We start from the raw sequence: 16,853 nt of genomic DNA, 5'->3' as shown, positions 1-16,853 counted from the left end.
ATTTGCCACAGAAGCCAGGATGGGCAAATTCGCCATTGGTTCCCTGTGCTCTTCACAGATGAAAGCAGGTTTACACTGAGCACATGTGACAGATGTGACAGAGTCTGGAGATGCCGTGGAGAGCGATCTGCTGCCTACAACATCCTTCAGCATAACCGATTGGGCAGTGGGTCAGTAATGGTGAGGGTGGCATTTCTTTGGAGGGCCGCACAGCCCTCCATGTGCTCGCCAAAGGTAGCCTGACTGCCATTAGGTACTGAGATGAGATCTTCAGACCCCTTGTGAGACCATATGCTGGTTCGGTTGGCCCTGGGTTCCTCCTAATGCAGCACAATGCCAGACCTCATGTGGCTGGAGTGTGTCAACAGTTCCTGCAAGATGAAGACATTGAAGCTATGGACTGGCCCTCCCGTTCCCCAGACCTGAATCTGATTGAACACATCTGGGACATCATGTCTCGCACCATCCACCAACGTCACGTTGCACCACAGATTGTCCAGGAATTGGCAGATGTTCTAGTCCAGGTCTGGGAGAAGATCCCTCAGGAGACCATCCCCCGCCTCATCAGGAGCATTGTAGAAAGGTCAAACAGGCATGTGGAGGCAACACACACTACTGAGCATCATTTCCTCATGTTCAGGCATTTCCACTGAAGTTGGATCAGCCTGTAACTTAATTTTCCACTTTGATTTTGAGCATCATTCCAACTCTAGACCTCTGTGGGCTATTAGTTGTGACTTACGTTGATATATTTTAGGTTTTAAATAAAATGAATAAAGATATACAACTGGAATATTTCATTCAGTGATACCTAGGATGCGGGATTTTAGTGTTCCCTTTATTTTTTTGAGCAATGTATATAGATAGATAGATAGATAGATAGATAGATAGAAAGCTAACCTCCCTAGATGTGGACGGAAAAGAAATATTGACAAGAGATTTCAATGCAAGATTGTGCGGATGTTGGATAAAGAACATTGTCTAACATCCAAACAAGTTCAAGCTGCCCTGCAGTCCGAGGGCATAACAGTGTCAGCCCATACTATCCGTCAGCATCTGAATGAAAAGGGACTGTATGGTAGGAGACCCAGGAAGAACCCACTTCTTACCCCGAGACATAAAAAAGCCAGGCTGGAGTTTGCCAAAACTTACCTAAAAAAGCCTAAAACGTTTTGGAAGAATGTTCTCTGGTCAGATGAGACAAAGTAGAGCTTTTTGGGCAAAGGCATCAACATAAAGTTTACAGGAGAAAAATGAGGCATTCAAAGAAAAGAACACGGTCCCTACAGTCAAACATGACGGACATTCCCTGATGTCTTGGGGTTGCTTTGCTGCCTCTGGCATTGGACTGCTTGACCGTGTGCATGGCATATGAAGTCTGAAGACTACGAACAAATTTTGCAGCATAATGTAGGGCCCAGTATGAGAAAGCTGGGTCTCCCTCAGAGGTCATGGGTCTTTCAGCAGGACAATGACCCAAAACACACTTCAAAAAGTACTAGAAAATGGTTTGAGAGAAAGCACTGGAGACTTCTATGGTGGCCAGCAATGAGTCCAGACCTGAATCCCATAGAACACCTGTGGAGAGATCTAAAAATGGCAGTTTGGAGAAGGCACCCATCAAAGATCAGGGACCTGGTGCAGTTTGCCAAATAAGAATGGTCTAAAATTCCAGCAGAGCATTGTAAGAAACTCATTGATGGTTGCCGGAAGCTGTTGGTCGCAGTTATTTTGGATAAAGGTTGTGCAACCAAGTATTAGGCTGAGGGTGCCAATACTTTTGTCTGACCCATTTTTGGAGTATTGTGTGAAATGATCAATATTTTGCTTTTTGCTTCATTCTCTTTTGTGTTTTTTCATTTAAGACAAATTAAATGAAGATAATAGTACCAAAGAATTTGTGATTGCAATCATTTTCAGGAAGAAACTGAGTATTATCTGACATAATTGCAGGGGTGTCAATACTTTTGGCCACAACTGTATGTCTCTTCATGCAATTTCTGACTTGATGATGTTAATGTCATAGCTCTTTGGGGGCCATTCCATTACTTCCAGGCTCCCTGTTCTTCTGTAAGCTTTAAGATTGTTTATATTGACGTTGGCTGCATGTTTAGGGTTATTGTCCTGCCACTGAATATATTGGGGGCTAATCAGATGCCTTCCTTATAGTACTTAATCATGTATAATTCTCAACTTGGAGAAAATCATTAATCTTGACCAAATCCCCGACTCCATTTGCTGAAATGCAGCATAAACTTATATAGTACCTCCATCATGCTACGTCATCTACTATATAATTGTCTAAGGGTCACTTCCATCTGTCCTTCTGTCTGTCTGTCATGGTTATTCATTCGCTGATTGGTCTCACCAGCTGCCTGTCATGGCTGCCGCGACCAATCAGCGACGGGCACAGTCCGGAAGAAAATGGCCACTCCTTACTCCCCGCAGTCAGTGCCTGTCGCCCGCATACTCCCCTCCGGTCACCACTAACACAGGGTTAATGCCGGCGGTAACAGACCACGTTATGCCGCGGGTAACACACTCCATTACCGCCGCTATTAACCTTGTGTGTCCCCAACTTTTTACTATTGACGCTGCCTATGCGACATCAATAGTAAAAAATGTAATATTAAAAATAATAATAAAAAAAAAAATCTGCTATACTCACCCTCCGTTGCAGCTCGCACCGGCCACCATCTTCCGTTGCAGGTTCCAGTGGCATAAGGACCTGCCATGACATCACGGTCATGTGACCGCGACATCATCACAGGCCCTGCGCGCCTGCGTGACAAGGACCTGCCATGACATCACGCTCATGTGACCGCGACATCATCACTGGCCCTGCGCGCCTGCACTACAAAGACCTGCCATGACGTCACGGTCATGTGACCGCGACGTCATCACAGGTCCTGCGCTAATACCAACCCTGGGACCGGACCCTGCCGTGGACTACAAGGGCTCCCTCGGAAAGGTGAGTATATGTTTATTTTTTATTTTTTCACCTGTGACAAACCTGGCTGGGCAATATACTACGTAGCTGGGCAATATACTACGTGACTGGCCAATATACTACGTGGCTCTGTGCTGTATACTACTTCGCTGTGCAATATACTACGTGGCTGGGCAATATACTACGTCACTGGGCAATATACTACATGGCTCTGTGCTGTATACTACATCACTGGGCAATATATTACATCACTGGGCAATATACTATGTGGCTGCGCAATATACTACGTAACTGGGCAATATACTATGTGGCTGGGCAATATACTATGTGGCTGCGCAATATACTATGTCACTAGGCAATATACTATGTAACTGGGCAATATACTACGTGGCTGGGCAATATACTATGTCACTAGGCAATATACTACGTGGCTGCCCAATACATTACATCACTGTGCAATATACTACGTAGGTCGGCAATATACTACGTAACTGGGCAATATACTATGGGGCTGGGTAATATACTACGTGGCTGCACAATATACTACGTCACTAGGCAATATACTACGTAACTGAGCAATATACTACGTGGCTGGGCAATATACTACGTCACTGGGCAATATACTATGTGGCTGGCCAATATATTACGTCACTGGGCAATATACTACGTGGCTGGGCAATATACTACGTGGCTGGGCAATATACTATGTCGCTGGGCAATATACTACGTGGCTGGGCAATATACTACGTGGGTTGTGCAGTATACTACGTGGACATGCATATTCTAGAATACCCGATGCGTTAGAATCGGGTCACCATCTCGTTACCTATAGACACTTAAAAAACCTGCCTTCTATTGCAGCTAAATATTTCACATTTTGAATCATCAGTGATGAGCTCCTGTTTCCATTTTTCAGTACCTAAGCTGTTATGCTTTCATACTCTTAGCCTTGCATACATGTAGAAAAAAAAATACTACATACTGGAGTGGAATGACAATGAGCACACACTGACATGAACGGCCCGAAGGCATGCACAGACATTTTCATCTCCCTCTCCTGGCTACATCAGCTGCTCACTGCAGTGTGATTCTGTGCACAGCAAGCGACGGCTACACACATGAAAGATGTGAGTACTCTGACCCTGCAGTGTCACTCCATGCGGCATTGGGCATTTACATCAGGCTGTGCTCCAAAGCAATCCTTAACAAACACCATGGGGGAGGGGCAGATGATGGTAATTGAGAGGGCAAAACGGTGCACCCTGCACTTGGACATGACAAAGGTCCACCTAAGCCCTCCTTTTTACAAATTTAATAAAATGGGTTTTAGATTAGAGGGTGTTTTCAAAATGTACACTGTAAATATAATTTTATATAAGGCTGAGTCCCCTATATGAACATCTAAATAGTTCAATTTCACTTTTGGAGGTGATGGACTCCTTTAAAGTATTTTAATTTCTTTATTTTAAACTTTCCTTGTTTAAGCTAATTTAAAGATTTATTTTAGTCAAAAAAAGATAAAGGGTATGGATTGCTTACATGAATCAAAATATTTACCGCTATAACAGTTTGAATATAATGTCTCAAACTATAATAAGAATGCATGGTTTACTTGGTGTAAATAATGTTAACTTTCCATTCTGCTCTGCATTAATGAGGGAGCACGCTGTACTTTCCTAAATTCATTTTAATTAGCCTGTTTTTGCATAAATTTGCAGACTGATCATTTGTTAATTCACAAATAGCTCCATATAGAGGAATTTCAATTATAATTACCCATAAATAAAAAATAAATGAGCTTAAATCAGTATTTATGGCAAGTTTAACGCAGTTCTTTTTATTTTTAAATAATACAATGATATCTCTGCCTTATATTACAGTAATGTAGTAAAGTCTGGCTGTCTTGAGGATAAGAAAATACTAGTTTCAACAATAAATTATTTTATATTAGTATAACTTTTAGTGTAAGCTTCTTGCTTAGATCTAGTAACATACATTTTAAATAACACAAATATGAAACTCTTTAACATTTTGGAGTTTCCCAGATTTATCTAGGAAACTTATGATTATATTGCAACTAATGGAGTACTTAAAAATCATCCTAACCATAAAAGAATGTTGCTTGCAAAATGCCGAGATCCCCCTTGAGTCTCAAAGTCACAATCAATTGTGGACTTCTCTCTGGGACAGGCGAGTCTGGCTGTGTATTGCATACATATTTTGTATGTACTACCAGTCTACTGCAAGAGTTTCTTGCTTTTTTCAGTACTCCTATAGAACTGAATGAACCACAAATCTACAGCCAATATTCCATTCAACTAAATCCATGCCATCTACAGCAAAGGTTTGAAATAATACATAGCTGGGCTCCTGATATAATCACTGGGATAAGAGATAACTCCGATCCCGATCAGTAACCCTTTATTTGATGTTGAGGTAGTAGAGTCTCATTCTGTCTACAATGTCTCCCTATGATATGATCTTGGGGTGCTGAAGCATTTTAATGCAGCCAGGGGCTGAAGAATGAATGGTCCCCAGATATGAAATCTCAAGTCACCTATTATGCCTTGTCAAAAGTAAAAACTGTATAAATGTAATATCATTATTAATATAACCCATAAAATAAAATTAACAGTGAACAATGAGTAATTCAAAAACCTTAAAAAATGACAGAATGGCTTTGTTTTGTTTATCTTACCCCCACAAAAATGAACTAAAAAGTGAGGAAATACCCTAAAATAGTAACATTGAAAACTACAGCTCCGAACCCCCACCTAGTTCCCAAGCTAACATTAATCAGACACTCATAGTGATTTCATTGTCCAAAACGTATGAAAATAATAATAAAGTATTAATACTCGTGTAGTTCTAAATATCTTATACAAACTGATGATCGCTTAAAAAATTGCTTAAAAAAATCTCAAAAACTTGTTTTTTGTAATTTCCCTCCAAATACAAAACTCATCAAAAAATAAACACCTACAGGAAGAACATTTCTATTTCTTTCCATAAATCCCACATATTTAAGCTTAGCAATCAATATTCTAAAGAACTAAGCTGAATGAGTACTGTATCATATGAGCATTTGTTGGGGTGAAAGACAGAAGAGAATGGTCAGATAAATTCTTTCATCGTAGAGTTGCATAGGTTTTCTTCTCTTGTCAATCACTTCATTAAGGAACTGACAGTTTGCACTTGGGCTGGGAATTAGGTATGTGGATAGGGTCTGGTAAACCTAATTGTCGATAAATAAAAGAAAATTCCCCAGCATGATGGAAATGAGAAAAAGTAACTGCATGCACAATGTTTTCTTTTCCATCTATCAGCCTTAATTTCTAGGTAGTTGACTGACAGATAAGTCCAGGACTTAACTATTCATGTTTTCCATTTAGTTCTTGGAAGTTACCCTTGCTTTTTTTCTTATTTTGAAAACAAATAAGACAATATCACCTACTACAATGTTCTTTCGGCCAAAAGAAAAGAAAGGTCAATAGTTGCTGTTTAGATATGCTACACCCATGTACAGTATCAGACAAGTTCAGTGGTATCTGTTGTGTTATTGACCTTGCAAAGGAAAAGTAAATGCCAACAAACAGCGGAGGTCACATTTGCTAAAAAAAATACCAAGATCAATGACATTTGGAAGCGCAAACAAACAAAAAGCACAGTATATAACAGGAGATAAGCTTACCGCAGTATCTGATATAATTTTAGCAGAAAACCAGCATTAAGGATGCAACTATTAATCCAAAATGTTTTTAGAGTTTTGGAACCAATAAGCTGCCCATTCAAGCCACAGCTCACTGAACAAGTTTTAACACGCCTGCTGTAAAATATCAATATGTTTTACCATAAAAAAAATAAATTTATGTAGGGGATTTTCACCTCAATGTAGATTTGTTTATATGGATTAAATGCAATTCAATACATTTTATATTGTTAATTAATACATAATATATATATATATATATATATATATATATATATATATATAAATGTAATTATTTTGGGGTCAATTAGCTGTTAGAGTCACCATCTTCGGTGTTAGACAGTCGGATGGAACAAATTGATTTGAGGCACCTGGTCTAATGGCCAGGTCAGGAATCTGTGGCAATGGAACTAATGACATCCCTGGCTCCGCTTTTGATGAGCTAGCTGGTGCACTGTTATATTTGTGGTGTGACATACATGTGACATTGCGCCAGGGCAGCTAATCAAAAGAAGTGCCACTGATGCTGGGAGTTAGGAGTCAAGTAGCAGATTTCTCATCCCAAAGCTACAGATTTCTTACCTGTCTGCTGGACTGTGTCCTACAAATTGATTGGCACACTTTGACACCAACACAGTAGATTAGTTAAAAAATGACAACATCCAGCTTGATAAACTTCATAAATGGGAATACAAGTTTGCTAACACAATTGGTATAAAAAATTCCTAGGGTGCCCAGTTTCTAACTGTATATTATAGTGTTCCTCATTAACATACTCTAAGTCTTGGCACCTACTGCCCAGCACCTCAAATATAACAGTGCCCATGTCCATTCCTCATCATCATGATGATGAGTCCCACAAGCTTTTGTGCAGTCTTTTGCTTAGGCTTCAAAGATGTCAAGAAGGGAGTCTGCCATTCTCTCTTTGGCTCCATTCAAGGTTTTGACCCCAATCGCTAAGCTAGGAAATGTTAATTGAAATGTCACTTTAGTAACAATAATATGCCACTCCAGGCACTGCCAAGTTATATATAAAATCCTTCAAAAGACGTACCTCTTATGAATGTGTTCTCTTGATGGAAGTTCATGACAGGATTCCATGCCTATGCAGTCTTGAGGTCTAAAGGGTAAGGTTTCTCCTTGTGGAGAGTGACATACCAGCTCTGGCTTGTCAAGGTAATGAGGCTTATCCACCATGCAATGCTTCTCTGGGAAATTTAATATGCAAATTGCCTCTTCAAAGTAAAATAACTCTATAGCGGCTATGGTCATTGGACCTCATATAGACAGAGGAGTTCTTTCACATCCAGTCTTCCCTGCCAACAAGCCATTATTGACATTGTGCTGCTTTTTGACAGCCAACTCCCTGCAATTAGGAATTGGAGGGCCTGCTGTCAGTCAACATGACATCAGCAGTGACATTTCATCAACAGTACAGAGCGGAAGAGAAGAAGCTGCTTTGTTGATATGATAAGTCATCAGAATCATTGTACTGTGACAGCTCTGGGTCTGACTGGTATAGGGCTGAACAGACAGGTAGTTTGCAACAACTTACTGGCAAATTCTTAGCCCCATAGAGAAAAAAAAACACAACATCATGGAAACCTCCTTTAATGTAAAAGTAAATACAAAGAAAAGAAACTTTGTTGTAGTTATTTGGTACTTTGACACCAAAAAAAAGTATTTTTTTTATCCCCCTAATCATAAAATACAAATTATACTAACATAATTACTAAACATGTATAGCAGTAAATGTTCTCAAGACACTCAGATTATTGATATAGAATACAAGTTTTATGCTAATGTCTTAATACTAATGCACTGTCACATTTTTCTGTAGACCTTTGGAAAAATTGCTACTTGACAGGCAAAATCTGTCATGATTTCCACTTCCCACTGGCAAATGGCCTTTTAAGAATCTATTATTAAAGTTTGTTAATGTTTTATGTATTTAAAATGTTTCTCTTTGACAAATTAAGATGTTCAAAATTGCTGGTGATACATCTTCTGTGACTTGATTTGTTCTTACATCGGCATTTAAATATCTTTAATTGCAGAAGGCAAACAATAAGGTTATATCAGAGTGCTCAGATTTCAGGAACACACCATTCTCGCTCGCCCTCTCTCTTTATCTCATTCGATCACTTTCTACGCACACATACTACTTTTTATTGCAAAAAGCGTGTAGATACTATGAATGTGATATCAATCTTACATTCATTTCCAATTAGTTCTATTGAAATCATAGCATTATTTCTACAAATATAATATTCTATTGTAATTCTAAATGTTGAATATGTTTTCCCTATTTTAGGAAACAGAGGATGCTATAGCAGCTAAAAGGCCACATGTGGAAGGTATATTGTTCAAGGGGTATCAGCTTCAAGCAGAGAAATCCACATCCTATCCTTTAAAGGTACATATTTTGGCTGTGTGTCAGCCTATTTCTTTGAAATATGTCTTATATGAATAATATTTGTACTGAATGGGAGTAATTTATCTTGGTTGTCTAACCTCTGGAATTCTTTCACATAGGTGGTAGTAATATCCTGAATACATACAATGCACACACAGGAAAGAATTTTGTTGTCATTAAATTGTAAAAGAATCATTTGTTAGGGCTAGCGGAATGCACCAAATAATTAGAGAGATGGTATAAGGTGCGTTCGCAGCCCAGGGTCCACCGTTCAGAGATGGAACCTGCTGCTTAGTAATGACAGACTATATAGCGGTACAATGAGTACACATGGGTTAGCTTCACCCTGTATGAAAGAAGTGAACCCTGTTGCGTCACAGGGCCATGTTATTGCACAAAGAGCGCAAGCAAGGAGTCACAGAACTCAATCCCAAGACTCGGGATTAGAGTTCGTCAAGACCACTTGCGCTTGACACCACTACTGGGTGTCAGAGTGTAACTAAAATAGTAATTTTATGCACAAGAGTGCGAGCAGTGCCGCACTGGCGGATGCCACTAACCACCCAGACTTGGGTCAGGGAAGCGCTGTAATAGCGCACGGCGCCGCACTGGCAGTCACAGCAATAGACGCTGTATCGTGTGTTTAGTACTGATGGCTCAGCTGGGCGCTAGATAGCAAACATCCACCTTACGTGAGCAGTCATACACAAGGGAGGGGATGATTAATGAGTGACTTCCACACATCAACACACACACGTTCTCAAGTATACACTAGCGCAAGGCCGAGCGGCCATGCGAACCTTTTATAGTGGCAGTGCAACAAGACCTTCCAGATGGACCAATAGGAGCCGCAACAGGACCTGAGCATGTGACCCCCGACCTCCAATGGGAGGTCGTCCCGTGGGCATGCTCAGTATGTGAAAAGCAGGACTTAGTCCCAGAAAGACCTGATCGCTGCTGAACATTGCTGGCTACAAGGACAGAGCCTGGAAAGGCAGTAGTAACCAGTCGTCCAGTTTCAGCCTGAGCTAGATGCTGGGACCGATGTCTCCACTGAGCAGACTCCACTGTGGCTAGAGAAGAATGGGAGACCGCAGAGGAGATGGTTCGAGATTCCCCCTGTGCAGAGGGGCCTAAAATCATTTATATAGATATCACATCCAGTTTTGGCTTCTCTCTTTAAAGCGTGACAATTATTTTCTTTGCACAAGGTTCCCATAGTATATCTTGCAGCGATTGTGGCACACTGTACATGTCTATATTTACATATGGGGGATTTAGAATCAACACTGGTCACCTGTCATCCATGCACAATAGAGGATATGCAAGTTTTATTTTTGAGATGGTCACATCTGATAGTATTGTGGTGCAGTGACCCACATTACAGCCAGGGGGCGCTGTGTGTGCGCTTCAAGATGCGCTTGGAGACATAAATGTGATGAGACAAAGTCCTGCAGGAGTGTAAATGGCAGGTGTGTGTTGCAGAGGAAGACACTCTGTGCTGTCAGTCTGAAGTTTGGTTGGTGTTCTGGGACCTGTAGTCCCACAAGTAATGGTGTAGTTCTAATGGGAGACTGGCAGGGCTAGTTATGAGAGATGGGAGGGTCAAACTAGCCACACACACCCACACTCCCACCCAAGGGAGTGGTTACGGGTATGTAATGTGATCAGGGTGTGGGTCACATGGTTCCTGTGTATGGATCTGTTTGTTCCATGTGCAAGGTCCTGGACGGTCGGTGTTGGAGTCTCCTGGCATTGGAGAAGTCCTGGAAGCACCTGAGACCATGGACCTAGTGGACGGTCAGTGTTGGATTGTCCTGAAGAGGTCTGGAGTCCTGGAAGCACTGCTGAGGCTATGGACTGAATGCTCGAGGGTGTTGGATTGTCTTGGGATGGGCTGGAGTACTGCAAGCACCTGGTAAGAGTGTGAGTCCTGGAATGGTCAGAGTGTTGGATTGTCCTCAGATGGACTGGAGTCCTGTATGCACTTGGTAAGATCATGGACTGATAGCCTGTGTGTTGGAAGTGCCTGTGATTGGATTTCCTGGAAGCGCATGGAAAGGCTGCATCTACAGAGCCTGAGACGGTTTCTGTGTTGGGGAAGCTACAGTTCCTACTGTGGGTCTGGACTATCTGAGGTGCTCTGGTCACAAGAACGGTGATCCCAGTGAGGAAGTTTCCCTGTGAACCAGCACTGGCAGGAGTCAGTGTGTGGAGCCGAAGCACCTGAGAGGTAACCCCTGGTATGGGAAAAACCTGTAATATACGGCAGAGACATATCTGCCATTGGAACAGACTGTCGGGGTTTAATATGTTCCGTTGATGCATGTAATGAACTGTAATGGAGAGAAAAGATGTAACAATGTTTTGTAAAGCCACACGTGTTAAAGTAACAGACTGTGTGTAACCTGGCTTACTGTGCAGTTTATGACGCTTTAATAAACCGGAACGGACTTAATTTGTATGAAAAATTGTGCCTGTATGCGTTATTCCCGTGCAAAGCAAGTGTCCCCCAAGACCCGAAGTAAGGGAAACGCTACAGTATATACAACTTGGAATGCCAGCTTTACATTGTAGTTTCTATATGACATCACAAATAGCACTACAGACTGTGCCATTCTTCCCAAACAAAGATATAGGATGAGAAAAAGGGTTGAATTGTTTCCATTTATTTAATTCTACTTATAAAACCCCAAGATATTGAACAGCACTTTGCAATAATAAAGGGATATACAGTTGGGAAAAACGTATTTAGTCAGCCACCAATTGTGCAAGTTCTCCCACTTAAAAAGATGAAAGAGGCCTGTAATTGTCATCATAGGTAGATGACAACTATGAGAGTCAAAATGAGAAAATAAATCCAGAATATCACCTTGTTTGATTTGGCAAGATTTATTTTGCAAATTATGGTGGAAATTAAGTATTTGGTCATTAACAAAAGATAATCTCAATATTTTGTTATATATCCTTTGTTGGCAATGACAGAGGTCAAACGTTTTCTGTAAGTCTCCACAAGGTTGGCACACACTGCTGATGGTATATTGGCCCATTCCTCCATGAAGACCTCCTCTAGAGCAGCAATGTTTTGGGACTGTCACTGGGCAACACAGACTTTCAACTCCCTCCAAAGGTTTTCTATGTAGTTGAGATCTAGAGACTGGCTAGTCCACTCCAGGACCTTCATATGCTTCTTACGAAGCCACTCCTTCGTTGCCCTGGCGGTATACTTGGGATCATTTTCATGCTGAAAGATCCATCCACGTTTCATCTTCAACGCCCTTGCTGATGGAAGGAGGTTTGCACTCAAACTCTCACAATACATTGCTCTATTCATTCTTTCATGTGCACAGATCAGTCGTCCTGATCCCATTGCGAAGAAACAGCCCCAAAGCATGACATTGCTACCCCCATGCTTCACAGTAGATGTGGTGTTCTTTGGATGCAAATCAGCATTCTGTCTCCCCAAACATTACACCTTATACTTGTAATGCATTTCTTTACCGCAAAAAATAGACAAGCAGAAAGTAAGTGGTTCTCTTTAACAAACAGCAGCATTTGTCTTCACACCAGCTAGAATGGGCGTAAGAAAAGTTCTGGAACATATTTACAGTTAATGACTGCCAGGCAACTGAAATAGAATTGGGACGCTGAGTCACATCTCAAGGACAGGCCATATGTTGGGATAGTGAAGGAATGCAAGGTCAAAAGCCAGGAGGATACGTCACAAACAGCTGGAAGAGACAAAGGCGTGATCAATTAATTGTCCAAGGTCAAAATACCAGGAAGATAGCAGATCAGAACAAAGAGGTTAAGCAAACGGATGGTCAGAATGAAGTCCAAGGTCAAGCAATGAAATATCAACAAGCAGAAAACAAGGCACAACCATACAAATCACACAGATTTGAAGGTACGTCTGGCAGAGATCTGGGACTAATATCCCAGCTAAGTAGCAAAGCACTTACCTGGGACAATGAACACCTAGAGAAAGCCAGCAATTCCCAGACTCATATTGGATGGCCAAGCTATCAATCAAAATGGCTCAGCATGCTTCTGCACCAGACTTTATACAGAATTGTCAATCATAGTACTGACAGCTTCAGCACACCCGTGTACCAGATTGGATGGCTGAGACATCAATAATTGCATCCCAGACACAATGAGGGGTGGAATTCTGGCTCTACACTCTCTTCTGGGGGGGCAAGGGGAGTCATTAAGGAAGAGAGCGCCCTTAAGGGTTTTGGAAAGGTCTTTGTGAAACAGGCAACTGAGAGGTGCATTGTTCCACAAGACTTCAGTGGACCACTGCCAGAACTCAGCTGTAGGACCTCCATGTACCAGGCTCATGATCTTAGTCTCAGTGACCTGGATCCTGTTGGGACTGTCATAGATAAAACCCAAACTATAAAAAAAAATCATATGTAGAAAAACACAGCACTCCGGAAGGTAACTTGTAGGTGCCCAAGTAGGGTCTCCAGCCATTAGTATCAATGTTCAAAATATCTTGGCACTCAGAGTTTAGTGAAGAAAAACAGTGTGTCCATTTATTATGCATCCAGACTACAAGTTGAATGTTTTCGGTCCTACAAGGACCTTCATCAGAACACACTTTATCTGGTGCTCAGGATCCATTTTAAATCAGGACTATGTGTCCATGGGGTATGGTTAGTAGTCACCAGGGACCTTTCAGCTGGTCAGGAGAATGTGCGCCTCTGCTGTATGCGAACTAAGTCGCCGGGGGTATGCGCTCAATTCCACAGACGATTATGAGTTGAACGCTATCGTTGGGTGTAAGGTGGTATGTGGCAAAAAGTAGTATCTGGTGCATTGGAAGGGTCATGGCCCAAATGACAGGACCTGGGAGCCTATTGAGTTTATTTGGGCTCCTCAGCTTATTGCTTCCTTTGAGTGTAGCGAGGCCCAAAGAGGAGGGGACCCTAGAAGGGGGGGGTAATGTTAGGTGTCAATTTCCCACTGCTGCACAGGAGGAATCTTGAACCATGTCCTCTGCAGTTTCCCATTTTTCCCCAGCCACAGAGGAGCCTGCTCAGCTGACATGCCCGTCCCAGCATCTTGCTCAAGTTGATGCTGTGCGCCTGGTTACCACTGTCATTCCTGGTTCTGCTATTATAACCAATAGTGGTTAGCGACAAGCCGATAATTCTGGAACTAAGTCCTGCTTTTTCTCAACTGAACATGCCCATGGGGTGACCTTCCATTGGCGGTCGGGGGTCACATGCTCAGGTTCTGAAGTGGCCCTGATTGGACCACTGGGAAGGTCCCGCAAGGACGCCGCTATAAAATGTTTGCATGGCCGCTCGGCCATGCGCTAGTATAAAACTTATATAGTGTGTGTGGATCAGTGTTTGAGATCAGGTAAAAGCTCCTAATCAATCCCCTTCCTAGCGTTGTTGTGTGTGGTTTGGGTGTTGGAGCTGACTAGCGCCAGTCTCTGCTATCCTGCACAAGGCATGATCATACTGCATCATCTCAGCAGCGTCCGCCTGTTGCAGTGCTGAGCGCTAGTGGGTCTAGAGGGACTCTAACCCTGTGTCCTTGGGGCAGAGCCCTGTGACCTAACACTAGCGTTCACTCAGCAGTTTTGCGGCCCTGTGAAGCAACAGGGTTCGCCTCCTTACTTACCGGGTGAAGTTAACCCATGTGCGTTCACATTATACCGCCATATACTCCGCCATTACCGAGCAGCAGGAGTCATTTCTGCACGGTGGACCCCGGGCTGCTAACGCACCATGTATCTTCCTTTATATTATTTGGTGCGTTCCGCCAGCCCTAACACAAATCTCACAACTTAATTTCTAATTTTATTTTGTTTAAAATTGCAATTTTCATAATATTTGAAACAAAAATTAAAACATTATTTTTAAGCTTTCAGTTTTACAGATGTATATGAGTTCGAGCTATGTTTTTAGTGTCTGGCAAGAACACATTCTCTTTTTTGCCTATTGTGCCAGTGCAGATGGATTGTTATTGCAGATATAAAACATGAAAGACTCTGCTATAGTAATCAGCTGTATCATATTTTCATTGTTTTGTCTACATTAAGTACTACGAGTTAAAGAACAACCGGAAATAGTGATGCTTATGTTTTACAAGCATTGTATTGTGCTTTTTTAAGCTAAAGCGAGAAAATACATTAATTTCTCTTGAATATTATTTATGTACAGACAGTAATACCTCTGACTCTTCTTGTGAATGAGTAGACATAGATATCACTTGCTATCTGTCCTTCTTTTTTTTTATAAATGATGCACGTAATGATTTTAATGTTTTCCTATCAGAGATGAGCGAATAAATTTGAGTAGAATTGAATCTTACTCAAATTTTATAAAAATCCACCTTTGCCAAAAAGCATATTTTTGGGAATTCATTTCTGCATCAAAAAATTATTATACTCACCTCTCCATCCCCTTTGCGTCACCGATCCAGTCCTCGTCGCCCCTTCTGATCGCTGCTTCCAGCTTTGATGAGGCCTGAGTGGATACTCCACAAGCACATGCAAGGTCTTGCTGTCATGAGATAACGATGTGCGCCATGACCATGCATGCACATGCGTAGAACCCTCCCAGGAGGACCGAACGGGTAATGAGAAGAGACTAGAGAGGTGAATGGTTCAATGAGTATGTGTTTTTTTATCTTTTACATCTTATTTTTATTATGCCTTGAAGTCTCATTGGACTCTGCAACATACTAAGTAACATCCAATTTGGGAGAATAACTTATGCACAAAGCAAATTTCCCAAGGAAAATTAGTCCAAAAAGCGAGTTTGAGTTTTGCCTGATTCTCTCATCTCTCTTCCCTGTCTCTCTTTATAAATGATGTAGGCACAGATACTAAGGAATTCCTGTTTTTCTGTGCTGATACTGAAGGCATAGACATTAAAAAACATTGTTTCTCTTTTTTCTTGGCACATATAGTGCAGGGTCCCTGTTTCTTGATGTATATTATGCAGACACAATCAGCTCTACTTCACAAATTTTCCTTATACAAGATTTAGATATTGATAGTACCACTCCCTGGTTGTTTTTCATTTAATCTAGGCAATATTTTGCTGCTAACTCTTATAAAGAATAAAGATGGGCTAACCTGAACAGTAAAGTTTGGGTCTGTATCGAATACCTAGTGTTTCGGCACTGACCCAGAACACAGACTTCTCCAGGAAGTCAGTGTTACCCTGAACATCTGGTGTTTCCCACAATGTCATCTACATGACAGTGCGAGAAACACCGGTGGCTCTGATCTGCAGTCAGATTCTTACCACTGGTCAGAGAACTGCAGTTCCCACACTGTCAAATGACAGCATGAGCTAGGAGCTGTGACTAGCGGTAAAAAGTTTACCATTAGTCACAGGCGCTGGCTGATGAGATAGTATTACTCCAATCAGCCTACGTCTGCTGTTGCTGAAAATAGCGAGAGCAGATGGGAGTATTCATCAGCCAGCACCTCAGCTATAAACAAATAAAAAATGACATGGGGTCTCTTCTATTTTTGATAACCAGTGGTCTCCAACCCTCAGCGATCAGCTTAATCATGGCTGGTTGTCAAGAATAGAGGGGTCCCCAGGTCGTTTTTTTAAATTATTTAAATAATTAATTTAAAAAGCACCATGAGGTCGCACCATTTTTGAAAACTAGCCTAGCTAAAGCAGGCGACTGGGGCTGGTATTCCCAGGCTGGTAAGTGGCCACGGATATTGGCTTCCCCAGGCTGAAAATATCACCTCGCAGCCACCTCAGAAAAGACCCATCTATTAGATGTACAAA

At 41.7% G+C, this 16,853-nt stretch overlaps 1 protein-coding gene across 2 annotated transcripts in view; it reads left to right on the top strand.

Moving 5' to 3' along the window:
• DMD (dystrophin) overlaps positions 1-16,853 on the top strand; it is a 4,179,683-nt gene that overhangs the window by 2,765,868 nt on the left and 1,396,962 nt on the right. For both annotated transcript variants that reach the window (XM_069757653.1, XM_069757654.1), the window contains one exon: positions 8,974-9,075. In XM_069757653.1, coding sequence (XP_069613754.1) covers positions 8,974-9,075 — 102 coding nt within the window. The remainder of the gene's footprint in view (positions 1-8,973; positions 9,076-16,853) is intronic.

Source organism: Ranitomeya imitator, chromosome 3, assembly GCF_032444005.1.
Source record: "Ranitomeya imitator isolate aRanImi1 chromosome 3, aRanImi1.pri, whole genome shotgun sequence".
NCBI lineage: Eukaryota > Metazoa > Chordata > Amphibia > Anura > Dendrobatidae > Ranitomeya > Ranitomeya imitator.
The sequence above is the reverse complement of the archived record's forward strand: the minus strand, read 5'-3'. Positions and strand labels throughout refer to the sequence as shown.